At 42.2% G+C, this 21,256-nt stretch overlaps 1 protein-coding gene across 1 annotated transcript in view; it reads right to left on the reverse strand.

Moving 5' to 3' along the window:
* Positions 1-12,259, reverse strand: part of COL23A1 (collagen type XXIII alpha 1 chain) — a 318,897-nt gene extending 306,638 nt beyond the window's left edge. The window contains exons 1-2 of the mRNA XM_082211538.1: positions 11,445-12,259; positions 1,820-1,889 (exon numbers count right to left, since the gene is read on the reverse strand). Coding sequence (XP_082067664.1) covers positions 1,820-1,889; positions 11,445-11,711 — 337 coding nt within the window. The 5' untranslated portion in view covers positions 11,712-12,259. The remainder of the gene's footprint in view (positions 1-1,819; positions 1,890-11,444) is intronic.
* Between the last annotated feature and the right edge of the window lie 8,997 nt (positions 12,260-21,256).

Consider the following 21,256-nt stretch of genomic DNA (forward strand, 5'->3'; position numbering starts at 1 on the left):
TGACCAGACTCATACCTGCTTAGCTTCAGAAAGGTGGTGGCTTTATGACCCAGTAGGCAGGGTGAACAAAAGGCCAGCAAGAGAACCTCCTAAGCTATTCTAACCGCTTAACATTAGCAGATATCAGTTGACTGCAAAATGTCAAATGCAACCCCAAACCCCCTCACTTACCCAGATCCTGAATCACTTTTCCTAGCTAGCAGACCAGTGTCATCATAATCAGGGAACCTAGCTGTATTTTGTTTTCAAGTGTAGGTATTAACACAAAAGAGAAGGCAAAAATATGGAACAGCTCAATCCTACAAATCAGCCTCACAAGTGTTTTCGTGCCAAGGATAAGGTCCGCCAACAGTAGTGCCAGCCCACTGTAACAATAATGCTATGTCTACTCTGCTAGGAATCGAGACTAACTCTGCAGTGGAAGCATACATTTCAATGCAAAATGGACACAAGACTGTAATCGGAAACCCCAATGAAAGATATTCATTCTGCTCCAACAACCAAAACATACATTTAAAAATTAGACAGACTTCCTGTTCCTCAAACGTAACTGACATTTTGACATGCAAGAAAGAATTTTAGATTAACGTCTCAATCAATCTAGCCTATTTTAAAGAAAGTCAGTCTAGACTTTGAGCTTAAAGACAGCTATCAATTTATTTGCTAGTGGTTAGCTAAGTAAGAGGACTGCAATTATACTGTTACGTTTAAAAGAGCTATAAGTCGAATATTTAAAACTATTATACATAATTTAAAGATCAAAAGAAGATAGCATGCTTTCCCCTTTCTCACGATTTCAGAAACGAAGCTGAGCCAGACTTATAAGTTTTATGTCCACTTAGGTCAGGAAAATTCCTGCTTGCAATCTTTTGTCTGTTATGGTTCCAAATGCTGGAGCCTGCGATGTTTTCATTACTAAATAATATATGAACCAACGATGTGTAGGTGGACTTTGGTTTCTGTACAAAACAAAGATATTCATATGGAAGCATTTGACCCCATCATCTAAAAAACGACCCTGCTCGTATGATGCGCAGACATGTCTAATATGGGATAGCATGCTTCATGCTGCTCCAAGTATTATGGGCAATATTCATACAAACAACTGAGTATTTGCATACTTTGTCCATACTGAAGCCATTAGACACTTATTCATTAGTTTGACCTCACAAAACACAGCTGTAACAAAAACATATCAAAACCATTCAATTATTCATTTGAGTTATTTGCTACGATGAGCGGTGAAAAGCTTACAGGGTGACTATATAAAGGCAGTTCTTACATAGTAAGTCAGAGGTGGGTTTAGGGTAGTGCAACTGGTGTGGCTGCACTGGACGCTGGGCTGCAAGGGGCGCCACAACAATGCTGTAGAATGGAGCAAGAGGGGGGAGGGATGCCAAATTTTAGTGTTGCACAAGGCACCACTGAAATTTGAGAGCTCAAAGTCCGCCACCGACTCAGTGAAAGGACTTGGAGATTTGATAAAGGTTACTTTTGATAAACAGAAAAAGCATGTAAGTGTATAATTTATATATCAGGCATAATTTATAGCATGATGAGGGCAAAGCCATTGTAGAAATCGCAAAGGGCAATGAATTTATCACATCAGCTACTCGTTTCTTACCATCTGCAGCAGAGAAGTCTGTCAGATTACTTTGAGAGGGAAGATAACCTTTCTACACTCAAAACCTCTTTGCAATTGCACACGGGCAAATGCATGTCAGGAGGACAATTCTCATCATAAAAAAATCACTGCAGGTGTTTTTCATATTTTTCTGGTAAGACATTCTCAGTAACAACAAGTGACCATTCTACATACCTGGTGGGCACCTGCATTCAGATGATACGTCTCTTGCTGTACGCAGTTTGGCTAATCCTTCACTCAGTTTCTGTTGGGGGGTGGGAGGACAAAAGAATATAATTACAGAAAAGAAGTGATGTGGGTGTGTGCATGCAAGTGCACCCTTTAAACTGTATTACTGCTATTATTCATATACATACAATCCAAAGTTAAGCATTAAGGCCCGCTGATTTCAATAGGAAAGTTAAGCCCATGCTTACACCCCCCGCCCACTGAAACCATGAGAATTAAAACTGTACAGATTGACCACAATCTGTATTGTTAGCATGTGGTGTGCCGTCTAAACTTTCTTTGTAGAAGACTTCATAGAACCATAGAATTGTAGAGTTGGGAGGGTCCTGAGCATCATCTAATCCAGGCTTCCTCAACCTTGGCCCTCCAGATGTTTTTGGCCTACAGCTCCCATGATCCCTAGCTAGTAGGACCAGTGGTTAGGGATGATGGGAATAGTAGTCCCAAAACATCTGGAGGGCTGAGTTTGGGGGTGCCTGATCTAATCCAACCCCCTGCACAGCAGGAATCTCAAGTAAAGTATCCATGACAGATGGCCATCCAATCTCTGCTTAAAAACCTTCAGGGAAGGAGAGTCCACCCCTTTTGAGGAAGTCCATTTCACTGTTTTAGCCTACAGTTATGAGATTCTATGATACAGCACTCCCAAATACATGGCAATGGTGGAAATTTATTAGGGTATGAAAGGTTGCCCCTGCCTGTATATGAAGAAGGCTTTTCTAATCTTGGGGTCATTTTTGGTGGGGGTGGTGGGGTTTTTTAAACCAAGTGTGATGAATTGATTCAGAAACAGAACACTCTTAGTACGTTGGTGACTAGCGTACTTCTCCATGTTCTTCTGTGCAGAGTTCTAGAAGGCTTAACTCCAAATCCCTAACGTAGTTATTTATTTTATGAAATGCTTAAGAGTTGTCATTTATAAAGACTGCTGAATTCCCAACAACATGGGTAGTAACACTAAACAACTCTTGGTTGTATTTCACATTAGCTAGCATCCATGGGACTGTTTTGTCTTTTAAGATGAAGAAATGCGAGTATTGGGAGTATTGGTTTTTGTATTGTACAGATATTTGTGCTGTATGTTGTAAACCACCTTGCAGTCTTTTGATGAAGGACAGTATATAAATTTAATAAATAATACTAAATAACAAAAACAGCAGCAATAGCATTCATAATTGGATCTGCTTGTAGCACAAACACCACAACCATTTTGCCATGTTTTGCTCCAATTCTCTCCCACAAATGCCAAACCACGGTGTTTCTCCTTAAGTAGTGATTTCCTTCGGGGGTGTGTAGATCATTTATGGTCTGGGAGAACATGCAGGGGAGAATTCAAGGAAAGGATTAAACACTCACATTTTGATTCACTCCCTCAATTGCAAAACCATATTGTTCCAAAATGTCTAGTTCCAAACGTAGTTGCAGACACTTCCAAGTTTTAGGACTGGCCAATAAGCTGAATGTTTTAAGGCTACTAGGAAACAATATAGTTATTGTGAATTAAACCAGTGTTGTTTGTTTACAACTACATACTTCTTTAATCTGCACTCATTAACATTTCTGCTCTAGCATGAAAACCATCCACTTTGAATTATGTCTTTGTTTCAGAACAAGTAGAGAGGTATTACTACTTCCCAGCCTTTGGGCAGGGGGTGTTAATGCATTAAATTTTTTATTTAAATGGCAACTTGGTACCAAAGTAAAGTTTACAGAGAAGCCTTTGACTGCACTATTTAGAATTTCATTTGGCTATACTTCCAAAAAGCTCTTCGCAAACTTATTAAATATTTGAACAGATAACCATATTCGGGTTTTGCACCCCCTGCAAAGTTTTAATTACTTCCCAATGTCTCTGCTGGTTTTCTGCCCTATGACTCAAATTTTAACTAAACAATGACAGACATTTCTAACAATATTCTACATTAAAATCAAGTGTAAATACTAGCTGCTGAAACCAATTTTCTAAAAAATTAAATGTTGCAAATTCAAATAACAATTATTTTTCCAGATGTAAAATTCACATTGATGATATGCAATTAATGATGTCATAAGAATCCAAAGTGGAGGATGCTGATCTGCCATATCTAGAGCTTGAAGTGTACATAATGGCAAAGAAGAAGGTAGAACAGAATGGCATTTTTCCTTGCTGAGTTTTGTCATGTTTTTTAAAAAACTATATCCCCACTCATGGAGAATACATACACCTGCTGCATGACTGGCACATGTCTTGATCACCCTGTCTTCTAGGTTCAGTTGCACCTAACTACTTCAAATCTATACCTTCACTAAAATGCCTCCAGCACGATATTTTTTTTGCTTCTACCAACACTAGAACTCCTGTATCAACAAGGCAAGGACCATGGAGGTTTCTGCAGTTGTAAGGTCACACGAGGCTGGATCTCACTATCCAAGGGCATATGTCTCCTCCATCTGCTGAGAAAGACCAGAAGCATTCTAGACCCCTGAGTCATGCTCCCAGGGATCATAGGTTTGCACACTAAGGATTAAGCATATACATTGATGCATTTTAAAACAATAATTTTCTTAACTATTACATTGCTGAGAGAGAGGGCCTTTAGGTACATTTTTTGCCTTACATGATAGACACCAATAACTTTTCTTGGCTGCCAACAACCGGCCTATACTTTCATATAACCTACCCTCTGGATGCAACTCTGGGAATCAGTATTAAGCATTTTACGTGTACCCACACTAAAAAGATTCCTTCAAGCTTCATACTTTGCTCACCTAGTACCACTGATAACAAACAGAATCCACATGTCCAGAGTCCAAAGCAGTTTTAACAATTCACTCTTATATTTCCTTCTTTGCTTTCTTTAGATTATTTATAAAGTGCTCACCTACATTCCTAACTAAAACCACTCATAAGCATTTTTCTAACACAGTAAGAGATAATCCCTGCCTTTAAAAGTTCATACAATCAAAAGAAGACAACATAAAACACACCTGAATTTCCAGGTAGGGCTGTGATATTATTGTTATTATTGTTATTATTATTATTATTAATAATAATAATAATACCCCTCCGTTTTGACTCATTTAGCAGCTGTGGTCACTCCTACAGAAGGATGGCCTCTGAGACACATGGCTTTGTAACCTTCAGCGTGGACTACTGTAATGCACTCTGTATGGGGTGGCCTCCAAAGACTGTTGAGAAACTTTGCCAGGTCCAAAAGTGTCTGCCTGATTAGTTACAGGGTGAGCCAAAGGGAATACATTAACCAGATGCTAAAACCAGTTGCTTTCCACCTTCTTTTCAAGTGCAATTCTGAGTGCTAGTTTTAACCTTTAAGCCCTAAACAACCACAGCCAAGATTGAGGAAAAAATTCTTTCGTCAAACTCAGAATACACTTAGAAGAGACCCAGCCCAGAGCCTTTTCTTTGCCCTGACTGGAAGACACAAAAGAGCTGGACTCTCTCAGTAGTTAACTGCTCCTCTTTATATTGTAAACTGCCCTGTGATCCTCAGGTGAAGGGTGGTATATAAATTTTAAGAATAAGAATAAGAATTCCCTTACCAGGAAAGCCTGCCAGGCAGATTCCAATTTAACATGAGAACAGTGCAAACATAAATTTTAGCAGGAGTTTGAGAAGTGAGTTGGGTGTTATTTCATGCAACTTTTTATGTTTACTTTTTGGAGTGCAATTTGCACTTGTTTATGGGGATTTAACTGATTTATTCTATAAAAAAAGATTAAGTTGTTTGATTTTGTAAGCCATCCTAAGGATTTATCTGGAACCAAAGTGACAAAAGGACAAGTGCGAACACAGTGGTACCTTGGTTTATGAACTTAATCTGTTCCAGAAGTCCGTTCTTAAACCAAAACGTTCTTAAACCAAAGTGTGCTTTCCCATAGCAGCGGGGAACTCAATTTACAAATGGAACACACTCAACAGGAAACGTAACATGTTCTTATTCCAAGGCAAAGTTCACAAACCAAAACACCTACTTCCAGGTCTGCAGCATTCTTAATCCAAGTTGTTCATAAACTAAGTTGTTCTTAAACCAAGGTACCACTGTAAATGAAAAAATGCAGGGCACAACATACAAATTGGAACTGTCATTTGGGCTGTAATCCTATGCACAATTTACCTGGGAGTAGACTCCATTAAACTCTATGGGACTTGCCTCTGAACAAGATTGCATAGGATTTCACTAAAAGTGGCAAATGCATGATAAGATGGAAAAATATTTCATGAAAAGCATTAATTTTTTTTAATTTTTGAATCAAAATGCCTTTGTATAATGAAGCTCAAAGGACACGATCACTTTCTCCCAAAGTTCCCAGTACTTCCACAATTGTCGGTCAGTTTCTCCTTGTTGGTGAGGACCAGTTCCAAGATAATGATGGATATAGCTGGGCAAACTGGCTGCCTCCAAAGTAACTCTGAATGTTCGTTGGAGGAAGGCAGTTTGCCTAGCTATACACAATCTATTAACAAAAACAGAGAAGTTTCTCTACTTAGCCTATTTGTTTGGTTTTTTTAATATGATATTTATTACGTTTTCAAAGGAAAAAAATTACATAAGTAAAAAGAATAGAAAAAAGAAAAAAAGAAAAAAAGAAAAATACAAAATACAGAAAAAAGATAAAAAAACATTTAAAAAGAAAACACATCAATCTTTCCATGTCATATATTCATATCCTTGCTTCCCTGACCTCCTCACACCTCCCTTTTTTGTATTCCAATTTAGTTAGTTGATTCAGCAATTTCTTTCCCTCTTTGTTTTTATCTTAATCCTTTAACTTAATATAATATAACTTTAAGTTCTCACCTGTTAATAATCCATTTTTCATGCACTTTAAAACATTGCTGCTTAAACCACTTAACTTCATTCTGACATCATTCTAACATTCATTAATTTTACAATATTTCTGTAAATAGTCTTTAAATTTCTTCCAATCTTCTTCCACCGACTCTTCTCCCTGGTCTCAGATTCTGCCAGTCATTTCCGCCAGTTCCATGTAGTCCATCACCTTCATCTGCTCTACTTAGCCTATTTGCTCTGTGTATTCACCAAAGTACAGTGGTACCTTGGGTTACATACGCTTCAGGTTACAGACTCCGCTAACTCAGAAATAGTACCTCAGGTTAAGAACTTTGCTTCAGGATGAAGCATCAGGCGGCCCCATTAGCTAAAGTGGTGTTTCAGGTTAAGAACAGTTTCAGGTTAAGAACAGACCTCCGGAACGAATTAAGTACTTAACCCGAGGTACCACTGTAACTGATTTCCTAACTTATTGATTAGAGGAATTCTACAGGTTTCCTTTAGGACAAGGTCTGACAGGTCAGAGAGGTGGTAGCCTGGGAGAAATGCTCACCCTTTGACGACAAGCTGTTCTTGTCCTTAAGAATATTTCTATGCAAGTTCATTTGAGATCTCCATGACTGTGTGGTTTCACCTACAGAGATACTCTTGGGACATTTTGTGCAGTATGAGAGTGAGCTATACCACATGCTGCAATGCCCCCTTGGAGCTCTCTTCTTTCAGCTAGCATGCCATCACTGATCTCCCTTCAGTGACATCTCCTCCCTTCTTTGGCACTGTCCCATAACAACTAAAAATAACAAACTGGCAACACAGTTAATAGGCAACATTACATTTGCTTCCCTTAAGGAAATGCTTTAGCAAAAAGAACTTTCAAGGTTTAAGATTGCTTTTCTATACTGCCTTCCATTATTCCTTAGTCAATCAGTGAATTGTTCAAATCCTGAAGCCATCAAGTCCATTTGTGGCTTATGCACATGAGCAAATAGCATCAAGGAAACCAGTGAACCATCTTATAAAATATAGGAAAGCAATGAAGAACTAGTTCTTCATACTGTGGATTTTGAGGCTAAGAATTATCTTCTGACATACATGACAATATTATAAAAGGAAGTGATTCACATAATGCAACAAGTAATGCACAATCCTTAACTGTCAAACACCTAACATGTAGTAGTAAGTTTCAGGGAGTGTTGCTAAGTACGGTATATGAGCCTACTACTAGGGTGGCCAAGTAAAGGAGAGGTGAGGACTCTGGCAGCTTTAATAGTTGAGAATGGAATTTCAGGAGGTGTAGCTTACATACAATTCTCTCTTCTACACAATTAATAAAGGAGCAGGAGCCCTGGTCTGTCTGTCTGTCTGTCTTTCTTTCTTTCTTTCACCTGGCCACCCTATCATCATAAGAACATAAATAATAAGAAAGCATTTCCTAAGGAACTTATGGATTTCCATATTATTTGTTTATATGAATGTAAATATGATCTTGGTAAATGCCCATCTTGGAAATGTACCGTAACCTTCATCATAGCCAATACTTGCTAGACATTATAGTGTAATTCTAGGTGCATTTATTGAGAAGTCCACTGAGTTCAATGGGGCTTATACACCACTAAATGCGTAAAGTATTGCAGCCTTAGACTGCAATCCTACACACACATACCTGGATATAAGCTCAGAATTTAACCTGGAGCAGACACACATAGAATTTCCCTGGCACTCATTTAAAACAAAGCAGCTGACTTAGTAATAATAATAATAATAATAATCTGATTATTATTATTATTATTATTATTATTATTATTATTATTATTAATACCCTGCCCATACATGGTGTTAATCAATGGTTAATCAACAGTGTTAATTATTCATTGATTTATCATCCAAGTGCTTCAGTACAGTCAAAACACTTAAAAAAATTGCTCAAATATGCTCAAAAATTGCTCAACAATTAAACATTATCCAACAATCGAATTCCATTTTACAGGGCAAGAAACAATTTGTAATACTAATCAAAAATTACTGATTTGCAAAATGTATCTGGACAGGGATGAAAGTTCCCATCAGAGAGCTAAGATTTTGCCTCCCATCTGTATTTTGCTATCTTTACAATGATGCCTCTTTAACCTAAAATCAGACCAACATATATATGCTGTCCATATCTTATCCGTAATTATCATTCCAAGTAAAGAACTGATTCTGCTATGTCAGTTCCTTTCGCTGCACTACTACTACTACTCCAAAAGCGACTTCCCCACTCCTCCCCTCTTGCTCTTCTAGATCAGTCTTTCCTAACCGTGTGCCCTTCAGGTGTTTCAGACTGCAGCTTTCATCAGTCCTCACCAACTTGGCCATGCTGGCTGGGACCAATAAGAGTTGTAGTCCAAAACATTTGGAGGGCACCAGGCTAGGGTAGGCTGTTCTAGTTATTTATCACATACAAATAACCTTGAACTGATCATACAAATGACATAGAAATTCCATCCCAAATCCAAAATACTGATACAAGTGCTCTATCTATAGCCAGGAGCGCACTCCAGGATATACTGCAAGTTTTACTGTGCAGCAAAGGGATTAGGATGGAATATGCTTAACAGTTATTGGACAATTGCCTTAAATGAGTGAGCTGTTAGTAATACAGCAGACTTAAGAATCCATGTAGCCTGGGAAGCATGCCCACACTATCCAGAACTGTCCATGTTTGATGGATGACATTTGAAGCTCTGCAAGATCTGTATCCGTCAGGTCCATGTGAAAACTCCCTGCTACTATTTCCTTGACTTGGCTGCTCACAATCAACAGCAAAACGGGTTAAAGACAGCCTATATACACTGCTGTCAGGTTTAAACATTGAGCAATTTGGGGGCAGTTTTTCCATAATGGAGCTATACCTACATAATGATTTACTCTGGCCTTATTTTACATATATTTTTCATAAAGTATTCACAACCAAGAGACCTGAGCTGTCTTGTACAATCTAATATCAAGACAACTCACAGGGAAACTGTGCTCTTAGTGCGAGTCTGGATCTGAAGCATTTAACAGTTAAAAGGTCTATCCATGATCTCCAGAATTCAAACAGCTGGCCAAAGTCTTATGGATAAGAAAACCCTAAGTGTCATCATGAATGTTATCTAAAACTACTGGTCCAATATCATTCTCTGGCATGAGCCTTCACACTAGTCTCTGGAGAGATAATCAATATTAGCTCATTGCAACAGAATAATAAAAAAAAACTTGAAAACATTGTGCACTTTAAAGACTTGTATATTTATATTATAATGAAAGCTTATGCAATAAATAAATAAATGTGTTGGTCTTTATGGTGCTACAAGGCTCTTTCTCACATTTATATTAGTGGTTCTCACAAAAAGAGAACACACCAGTGGAGAATCATGAAGTTTCATCACCATATGGATCAAAGAAGCTGGGCAATTAGGAAGGTCCTCTTGAGGAAACACAATTAACTTTTGTAAGCAGTAAAATGTTTGGCACTTTGCTTCCATACAAGCCTTAGCATCCATCAAAATGCTTTTCATCATGCAATTAGCACACAAGCTCCAAGATATGGGTCACACTTTGTAAACTTTTGCAACTCTATTCAGAAGTACTCGAGAAATGCAATTAAATTTCTCTTTAAATCTTACAATAGCACTAACATCAAAAGGTTACTAAAGTACCTCTTATTTTGAGGAATTATTGTTAAAATGATATGGATTTCCTCAGTCTTACAGAATGTGATGTTTGTAATATTCAAACTTCTTCAGTGGTCCATAGCAGAGACCTGCAAAGCACTTATTTTCGAAAAATTGGTTCAGTCAGCAATGCATGTTTTCAAAAGGTGCTAATGGCCAAGCTTTCCCCTGAGTGATGGTTTAGTTGGTAGAGCATGAGATTCTTAATCTCAGGGTCCTGGGTTTGAGCCCCATGCTGGGTGAAAGATTCCCACACTGCAGGGGGTTGGACTTGATGATCCTTGTGATCCCTTCCAATGCAACAATTCTATGATTCTATGAAATCACACCCTTTGATCTGAAAGCTCTTTCTCCTCTAATCCCAGATGTACTGGAGATGGCTGTAGTGTACTGATGGGACAGCATTCTGCACATGCTCAAAAGCACTCTTTTGCTCCCCACCTTTTGGAACTCATAGCCCTGGAATCTGAACATATTTTCCTGGCAGTGTGTGACAAGGGCCAAGGAAATCTGAGTTCTAAGCCGCTCAGTTCACTGCACTACACTGGGCCAGTCGATATATCTCAGCCTAGGCTGTTTTAATGAGGAAGAGGGTGGAGAGAGAAGTATAAGGAACGCTGTTCCAAACTCCTTGGAGGGAGGAGGAGGATAACAGCACGCAACCAAGGGCACCCCATAAACTTCGCATTCAAAGAAGCTGGAGACGCTAGTCTGCCTGCCCCTCCAGCAGCTAAGTGAGAAGAGGTAACCCGATTCGCCTGCTGCAGCAGAAGCGACATCAGTGTCCTGGAAGGCACTTTCAAGGCGAACATAGCACAGCGCGCGCTTGGGGGAGCGACGGTCTGCCAGCGCTTCATCAGATCGAAAGCTCTGGCCACGACACGTTCGCGAGGCTCCCGGGCTTGGTCAGCCTTGGAAGGCACTCTTCATGCGGCTCAGGGCGCTTGGCATACGCCACGGTTGGATCCCTGTCAATCACCGCCAGTTGTTGGAGAAGTTGGAGACGGAGAGAGCTGCCGCAACCCTGCCCGCCTCCTAGGCGTCCCAGGCGCCAGCAGCCCGTCCGCCTCTCTGTCCACTCACCTCCTGCAGGAGCCCGTCCACCTGAGGCTGCAGCAGGGCGAGCAGGGGCTCGGCGCCGAGCTGCTCGCCGGGGCTCCACGCGCGGCCGGCGGCCAACTCCTCCTCGAGGGCCACCAGCCGGCCCTCGAGCCGAGAGGTCTTGGCGTTGAGCAGGAAGCAGGCGCCCACCGAGAGGAGCGAGAAGAGCAGCGAGACGACGGCGGGGCCCTTGCCAGTGCCGCCGGGGGGCGAAGCCGCGGGCGCCTTCTTCTCCCGGGGCTCGCTCATTGCGCGGGGAGGGTGGCGGGTTCAGGGTCCCCTCAGGGGGGAGGCGGCGGCGGCGGCTCCTGAGGCGGCTCTCTCCTCGCTCCTCACACTTGGGGCGCGCTCGGCGGCGGCACCTCCTGGCAGCCGGCTGTTGAGGAAAGTGGGGCAGGAAGTTTGGGAAGCGTGGCCTCTTTCCCTAGCATGGCCCTCCAGCTGCGCGGGGCGGGGGCGGGGAGGTAGGTGGGTGGTGGACTCTCCTCCTCCTCCTCCCTCAGCGCTCTGGGACTGGGGAGGGGGAGAAGCTCGCCAGCCCACTCCTCGTCCTCCCTGGGGATTCCGACGCGGGTAGCCTCCCCCACCCCAATGGTTTCTCCTCAGTCTCCTCCCAGCGCGCGCGGGAGCTGCGCAAATAGCCCCGGCTGAAAGGGGAGAAGGGCGCTTCCAAAGCTGGAGGTGGGTTAAGAAGGGGCTCGTCGGCGAGCCTCGAGTCGCGCCTGCAGCTGCGGAGGTGTCAGTTGCGGAAGGATTCTCCTCTCTCCGCGCGCCTCCGCGCTTTGAGGAGGCTGGTCGCCGCCGTCCTGTCCGTCGCTGGCTCTGGGTGGGAGAGGGCCCCGTCCCTTGAAGCCACCGGGACTATTTCCAAGCGCTGGAGGCAGCCGGCGAGGTCTGTCGAGGGACGTGGAAGGCGGCGGGGTTGACGGGTGAGGGTTCCGCCGCGCGCGGCTCCTCTTCCTTGCCCCGACTTTGCGAAACGGAAGGGCCACAAAAGTCCTGAAAGACCCAACTCGGAAAGAGGCATTTGTTTGTGACGCTTCACTTATTGTGGGGAACCCGTCCTTCAAACCCGCAGGACGGTTTACACACAGAGAGACAGAAATCTGTTTTAAAACAGATCAGTGTCCTTAGGCTGCAGTCCTGCACCCACTTATCTGGAAGAAGGTGCCGTTGAATCAGTGGGACTTCTTAGTAGATATGCGTAGCGTTGCGCCTTAGTACTGTATTTGAACTGCAGGGAAATTAACTGTGCAACATGCCAGTCGAAAGTATTCCCACGGAATTACTGGGGCTTCCTCCCAAATAAGGGGCGCGGGTGGCGCTGTGGGTTAAACCACAGAGCCTAGGACTTGCCGATCGGAAGGTCGGCAGTTCGAATCCCCGTAACAGGGTGAGTTCCTGTTGCTCGGTCCCTGCTCCTGCCAACCTAGCAGTTCAAAAGCACAAAGTGCAAGTAGATAAATAGGTACCGCTCCAGCGGGTAAACGGCATTTCCGTGTGCTGCTCTGGTTCGCCAGAAGCGGCTTAGTCATGCTGGCCACATGACCCAGAAGCTGTCTGCAACAAACGCCAGCTTCCTTGGCCAATAAAGCGAGACTGGACCTAACGGTCAGGGGTCCCTTTACCTTTCTACTCCCAAATAAGCAGGTAGGAGATCGCAGCTAGAGGGTCGCTTATTAATTTGAGCCAGGGCAAAGCGACGGTGCCCGTTTCCAAAACCCTGATCCCCTTAAAGCATTTATTTACAGCTCTTGTGGGCAGCACAAATTCAAATCCCAGCTCAACTTCGGTTGCAATCCTGTGTGTTCCTCCGGCCTCATTTCTGAGCGAGCATTCATAGGATTGGCTCCCTTGGCTCATGTGAGGCTAACTTGCAACACTGTTAGAGAGGGGTCTATCCTAAACTTGAAAAACACAAATCCCACTAACTGTAAAAGTGAGTACAGTCGTTTAGGATTGGGCTCCAAGAGTTAAGGTGGGGCAATGAATAGCAGAGCATTTCTGTCCTCAGAAGTAAGTCACAGTGTGTTCAGTGTGCATGCTGAAATATATACTGAATTGGGTCTGAAAACACATAATACATTTACCAGCTGGAAAAAAATACAGTGTCCCTGAGTTGTCCCCATTAAGCAACCACAGAAAGTTTGTAGCAATGGGAGGAAAGCGTGTTTGGCTTGGAGAACACAGCTTCTAGCACTTGCTTGCGCTGCAACACACCTCTCATGTACATTAAGCAGTGTGTTCAACAACAAAGGAACACAGGAAACTGCCTTGCACGAGTCATCTAGATCACTACAATCTACCCCGACTGGAAATGGCTCTTCAGCTTTTAGGCAGGTCTTTCCCAGCCCTACCTGGAATTGCTGGAGACTGAACCCGAGAACCTTTTCATACAAAGCAGATGCTTCTGCCACTGAGCTCTGTATTTATTTCTTTATTACATTTATATATTGCACTTTCCCCAAAGTGGGTCCAGAGTGGTAAACACATAAATACTAAACCAGTACAACTAACTTTCAACCATCAGATGCCCAAGTAAACAGGAATGTTTTAACATTTATCCCAAAAGCCAATAGCAAGCCAGACTGAAATACATCATTAGGCAAGGGGTTTAGCAAACAGGGAACCACCACCAAAAAGGCCGTGCCATAGGTCACCACAACCCAGCAACCCCCAGTGCCAGAACTATGGCCCTTACCCATTGAGCTAAATTCCTTCCCTAGAGCAGATTCAGTCTCTGTGGGGACTGTTTCCCAGAATTAAGGAGTTCTGAAAATAATATATGGTACTTTATTTTCTTAAATGTGAAAATAAAACAGGGAACTCCACAATTTCCAAACAGCTATATTCCAGGACAGCTTAGACTGAAAAAGGAGGTGAGCACCACCAATCTTTTCAGAGCAGATCATAATAAAATAAGGACAAGCTGGGAATCTGGCTCATAATTGCCCACATATTTTCTCAGAAGCAAGTCCCACTGTTTTCAATGGGCTGAATTCCTTAATGTGTGGATAGGATTGCAGCTTTCATTTGAAAAATAATCCTGTTCTCTGTGTGGTCCTACGATCCATGTCCACTACTAAATGAGAAAGTTGGGCTTGCTAAATGGCTGAGGTTGCTCCTCTCTGGTAAAACAGCATGGCAAGGACAAGTTCTAGCAACCTGAATCCTGATTACTTCAGTAACAATAAGCTGTCCCTGTGAGTTAGGGTGGTGCAGTGGTTAGAGTGTTCTGCTACAACTGAGAAGAAACTCCAACTCAGTCTTGAAGTTTACTGGGTGGTCTTGGGCCAGTCACTCTGGGTTGTAACCAATTAAATCATTGTGTGCTGAAGAACTGCCATGAGCATGACAGAACTTCCCCCGTCTCCTTTTCCTGCACGCCATTGCACAACACCCAAATCTGCTCCAGAAGATTGGCGGGGGGGGGGGACCCAGAGCACATTTGGGGAGCATGGGGCAGGGGAGGAAGTTCTGTTGCACTTGCTTTATACTTAACTGCTCCTGTTTTGATGTCTGCTTTGCTGCTTTTCAGAAACCTGTTGATGCTGTTTTTTCTGATGAGTTTAAAAACTGATGTTATAATCTTTCTGGATATCTTAGTTGTTTATACACCCCATCCCTGGGAAGGTAGCCCATCTAGAAGGAAAACTCTGATTCTAAACCTCTGCTGTCTTGCAGGATATCTTTGGGAGAAGAAAAGATGAAGGAGTAAACCCTGCACAAATTCAGAGTGAAGTCCCTAAGACGGTTGGATAGTGCCTTGTACGTCTCCATCCAGCAATTCCTACAGCCATGCTGGTGCCAAACATATTGCTCTGCTTTCCTTTAGCCTACATCAGCGAGGCCGAGAGGGGGATCTTGTCATCTGGGCAGCCCAGGACCTCCACACACACTGCCCAGGGGAGATCACTTCGGTGCTGCTAACACAGCAGTTTGGGTTCACCCCCAGAGGCACACAGATTGTATCTTGAGACAGACAGATGCCAGCAACAGTTGGTTATCATTTTTTAAATGTTTCAAAACTGTGATATTGGCTGCCTCCTTGGGAAGGGTAATCTCTGAAAGCCAACATATTAAAATTAAACAAGGTGTACATTTAATTGGAAGTAAGCCCCATTGAATTCTGATGCCTGCTTTTGAAGAAAAATACTTAGGATTGTGCTTCATGGGACATTGACATACAGTAATCAAATCTCTGTGCCTAAGGGCAAACAAAGTGTTCTTAGAAAAAACAGGTTCTCCCTCCGTTCTTCTTAGAGCATGTTCCTGATCAACTCTGTCTAGGCTACTAAGAACATGCACCTATTCTGTAAATATTGTTGTTGCAGAAAAACCATCAAATGAATGATGGCCTACTTTTCATCTCTAGGCGGTTTACAGTCTAAAAAAACAACACAGTCGAACCTCGGTCCACAAACGCCTCTGTTTTGGAACGTTTCTGCTACCGAACACCGAAAACCAGGAAGTAAATGTTCCGATTTCCGAACGTTTTCCAGAAGCTGAACATCTGACGTGGCTTCCACTGAGAGCAGGAAGCTCCTGCAGCTAATCGGAAGCCAACATTTCGGAAGCCAAACGGGCCACCAGAATGGATTATGCTTGACAACCGAGGTTTGGCTGTAATGTAAAATGAAAGTGAAAACAATATAAAACCACATTCAACTGTTATACTTTTAATTCTGCAGCTGTTCAACCTGTGCAGAATTGTAGCAATTCTAATCTACTGTCTTTTGCTAAGGTTGTGATTCTCTGTCGGTAACTGGTTTGTGTTGATGCCCTCTACTACAAAAAGTATTGGCAGGATCAAGACAGAGGAAGAAAATAGCAACTGCCATCCAAAACCAGTAATGGTAGCAGCAGTCCACCAGCATAACAAAAACCACTTTTATGAGGTACTTCCTGTTTCATTTCCTGGTTTGGCACTATAAGCACAGTCGAAAGCAAACATCTGGAAGTTCCTTAAATCTAAATGTGCTTTGATAACATTCCCAGGTAAGCCTAACCATTTTAATTCACAAAGTCCCCATAACATCTTCTAATTTGTGGGTTTATTTCCTGTTACACAATTCGGAAATGCCAAAGATCCCATTCTACAACCCCAAGATGGGAGGGGAGGGGGAGAGAAAGAAAGGGATTCTCTTTCGCAATGTGCATCTTCATCTGACTTGTTCATGGCACACACAAAAAAGTGTTTTGAGATAATCTACAAACATGCAGGGAACTCTTCAGGTAGCTTGAAGGGGAAGCCAAACCAAGCTGTTTTAACATTTCCCATTACACCATGGATAGGGAACCTGTGGAGCTTATAGAATGTGGTGTCTAACAACTTATGGATTGCCACAGGTTCTTCATCGTCAATGTTTTGTTTTTTTTTGTTGGTTTTGTGTGTATGGTCAGTGTCAATAGCACAGTTATCACACCTGTACTTTCTGCATTTCATTTCCTTTTGACCTCACTGTTCAAGTTTACAATCCCCACTCCAACTCCAAACACATTTTTGTAATGCAACTCAGGGTAAGATTCAATTTATGAATCTGATGGAACGCACTGTAATCCATGAAACCTTGTGCTTGAAAACCTTGTCTTGAAAACAATATTCCATGAAACCTTGTCTTGAAAACAATATTCCAGAGCAACTCATTCATTCTACTTCAGGTTCAATCTGAAGAGATGCATGGCTTTACTGGTACATTTTGTTGGGAAGGGGAAGAAAGGGAAGCATGCAGTTGCCCAGTCACCACAATGCAGAAATTATGGATTTTCCCATTATTTTATGGGGGCTACTCAAGGAAAGAAAAACAAAGGAAATGGCATTCAAGCAGATTGTGAGACTCTAGCACCTTTGGTCCCATCTGCACTTAAGCTGCATCATACTGTGGTTTGTTAAGGGTGCTGAGACTTGTTAGGATACTCTTATTCCCCTCAGAGAACTACGCTTCCCAGAGTTTCCTGGGAAGGAGGATTAAATTATGGTTCTGTGAGGGGAATATGGGGCCTTCTAACAATTCTCAGCACCTTTAAGAAACCACCGTTTGAGGGAAGGGATGGTACTGCTTCAAATGGGGCCTAAGTCTCTTGCTGACAGCAGCTCAGCATGGAAGCTCTTAACATATACTACTATCCTGGCTACATAGCAATAGAAAACTCTGGTTCTGTGTTGGCTGCTAGCCCCAGTTCTAAACCCTGTATATAATGGTTAGGGTGTGTTGGACTTGGGAAACCAGCGTTCAAATCCTCAGTCATAAACCTTACAAGGGGACCTTGGGCCAGTCACCATCTCTCAGTCTAACATGCCTCACAAGGGTTTGCAAGATAAAATGTTAAGTGGAAGGACCGTATGTACACCACCCTTAGCTCCTCAGAGCAAAGGCTGGAAATGGAAAGCAAAATAATGCAACAGTTCAGAATTTATTGCATTTAAGTACTAGCATACAGTGCCACCTAGTGGAAAAAGCCCAAATTACAAATTTTCCTAGTGGAAAAATGCCCAAATTACAAATATGTTCAAAATGTCTTGAGAAAAATCTTGTCTTTTATTCCCTACTCTGAAACAAATATTCTCATAACTCTACCCCCTACCCTCCATTTCTGAGAGAGTTAATACCACAAACATAAATATGCTTAAATAGAAAACTGCCAAACTGGACGCTTGTCATGTCCACTTCAAGCTATTGTTGGTATCCACCTGTCTCTAGAGACAGTGTGCCTCCAGGGGTGAAGTCAAGTGGCTGCATTAGCAGCTCCAAAGTGATCTTTCCAGGGCACAAACCTGGGCAGTGTGTATAGAAGTCCTGAGCTGTCCAGACTACAAGGCCCCCACACCGTGGCCTTGCTGATGTGGCCCAAAAGAAAACAGAGCAAAACATTTGGCACCAGCTTGGCTGCTGTTCTCAGGAGGCGTACAAGGCACTATACAACCATTTTAGGGACTTCACTCTGGATTTGTGTAGGGTTTACTCCATAGCCTTTTCTTCTCCCAAAGATGTCCCACAAGGCAATGAAGGTTTAAGATCAGTGTTTTCCTTCTCCTAGATGGGCTACCTTCCCAGGTTAACAAGCCCCATCTGCCCCTCACTTCCCTCTACGGCACACACAGAAACTGTCTTCTTGACCGTTGGACGCACTATTGGTCTCATCTGCTCAATCCACCAGAGCCTGTCTTTGCATGCAGGGGAAGTCTCTGCCTCACCAAGAATTTGAGACCCATTGGCTACCCTCACCTAGTTTAGCCGGCCTGTCAAAGCCGTTTCTCAGGGTGGCACTGTCACACGTGGAGACTTGAGCACAGGGTAGGGATCAAAGGTGGGCAAATTATCCCAGAAGGCGCATGTTGTGTCACCCACCAGAGATACTACCACTCTCCTAACACCCAATACACACCTACTTCAAGCACTTCCAATTAAAATGTGTATTAGTAATTCAGTTTAAGTCTAAAAAAACCCAAAACACTTACAGTGTTCTATTTTCCATGCAGACACACCTGACAAATTCAAAAAGGAGAGCATTTCCAAATAGACTTTAGTGAATAAATGGATATAAAACAATCTCAGGATATTTTTTACTTTTAGTCTGTAATAATCCTACCTTTTTACTTGCAATATACTTCCACCTAAATGATGCCTCAAATTGTGTTTGTAAATGACTAAATTTGTGAATTTGGGGATCCCCACCCATCAGGCTCTATATAGATCAGTTAACAAAAAGGCATGGTACATATCCAGTGACTGATCATCTAATGCAGGGAACCTGTGGACCATTTTCCAGATGATGTTGGCTGAGAGCTCCCATCATTCCCGACCACTGACCAAAGCTGGATGAGGTAGATGAGAGCTGAAACCCAACATCTGGAAGAATCCATGTTCCTTTGCCCTGGGCTCTTAAGTAAATATAAAGGTTATGCTGTTTACCAGGATGAAATGCCCCACCCCCACCTTAAATTAAAATGTAAACTACCATCCTACAAAGACAGCCCAGCTATCCTACTTCAATACCATACCCATTTCTAAATATGAAATAACTTGGCTTACTTACCACTGCTAGCTTCTCGTGCTCATTAGTTTGAAATCTGCTCTTTCCACCACTTCACTTTGAAAAATTCTTATCGAAATGAAAACCATTTGAATCCCTTCTGAGGGCTTCTGTATTTGGTTTCCTTCTTTATTTCATTTATCTCAGGCAGGAGCAAGAAAGTTTTGTTCTCTGAATGCAACTATGCAAACCTGCTTCATTGCCACTAGTTTACATTTTATTTAAACCCAACTCACCTGTGCTTCTATAATATGTAGTAGGACAGCACAGGCAGCCTCATTTCCCATTGGTATTTAAAGGCACTTCCACTTGGGGGCATCTTTTTTCACCCTACATACAAAACATGTCTCAATTTGCTACAATTGGACATTTGACCAGTTTTTTTAAAAGGCTAATTAATCCATCAAGTATTTGAAAAATCTAATTAGATTTTTGGCTTTTCATAACTTCCCAAAATGCATTGTCTCATTTGCAGCAGTATCTCTTGTACTTTACTCCACATAGTACTTTCAGTATTTTCAAACACTACTAACTCCTCACTGGAGCTTGGATGGATCAACAAAAGGTGTACTCGCTGGTTCCTGCAGCAAGAGGGAACCACTGACTGATAGTGGCTTTGCCCAGGGGTGACTACTTGTCTTCCTCTTTAGTTGGAGATTATTGTAATTACAGCAGGTGGGCAGATGTATTCCTGTGCTTCTAGGTTTGCCCTCTGACTTCTGCACGGTTGGAGAAAGGAATCCCTCACTTCTTATTCTTGCTACAAGTCATATACCAAGCTGTCACCTACACAATGACAACCAAATAATATCATTTGACTGGACAATTGGCTGATTTGTCAACCCTATCTGGATTGTGACAATACACATTCCCTGACATTTTCTTTTGTTAACATCATTGAGTGCTAGTTACCATCTCTCAGACTATCCTACCGCACAATACAGTTGTGAGAATAAGAAGAATCCTATGTACACTGATCTTGGTGAAGAACAGTCTATACATGTAGTAAGTACATTTATTATTACTTTTCCTTGGATTGAAGTTACTATACAGGATGTTAAACATCATGTTACAAGGCTCATTACATAAATCCAAATGCTGTAACAGACCTTAAATATAGTATTAAAAGATTCAATGCTGAGACACATGCTACTTTAAAGTTGATAATGAAAATGTGAATAATATCGCTAGCTGCAATTTCTGGTCTCTTTAGCAGACCAGGAAGTAGAATTATCTAGCAATTCTTGGCAAAGGTAAAGCATGGCTTTTTATCCACACCCCCAATATTCAAGAACCGAGAGCATAATCTGCCTACCATAAACAATCGCATTCATAAGGACAATTGGTGAAATCCAACAGTGGACAAGTGAAGTTTTGCTTGCACAACTGGACTTTCCTTTCCTCCCCCTGCAGCTGACCCCACCAAATCTGCTCCAGAGGATCAGATTCCTGTGGAGCTGATTCTGTAGGCATGAAGAAAAAGGGGAAGTCCCATTACATGAGTGGAAGTGTGAATGCTCACACATGAACAACACTGGAATTCACCCAATTAATACAATGCTTTTACTTTTCAACTGTCTTTAATATCTCCCCTCCCAAATGAAATAAAGTAGATTTTACAAATCAACTTAATAAAAATGGGGAAACAATGCACTCATTAATTAAAATGGCTGGTAAATATATTCTGAAAAATAAAATGGCAGGCAGGCAATCAAACTAGATGTCATTTCAACTGTAGTATTTTAAAAGGTTAATAAAAT

Source organism: Podarcis vaucheri, assembly GCF_965113315.1.
Source record: "Podarcis vaucheri genome assembly, chromosome: 2".
In the NCBI taxonomy this organism is placed as follows: Eukaryota; Metazoa; Chordata; class Lepidosauria; order Squamata; family Lacertidae; genus Podarcis; species Podarcis vaucheri.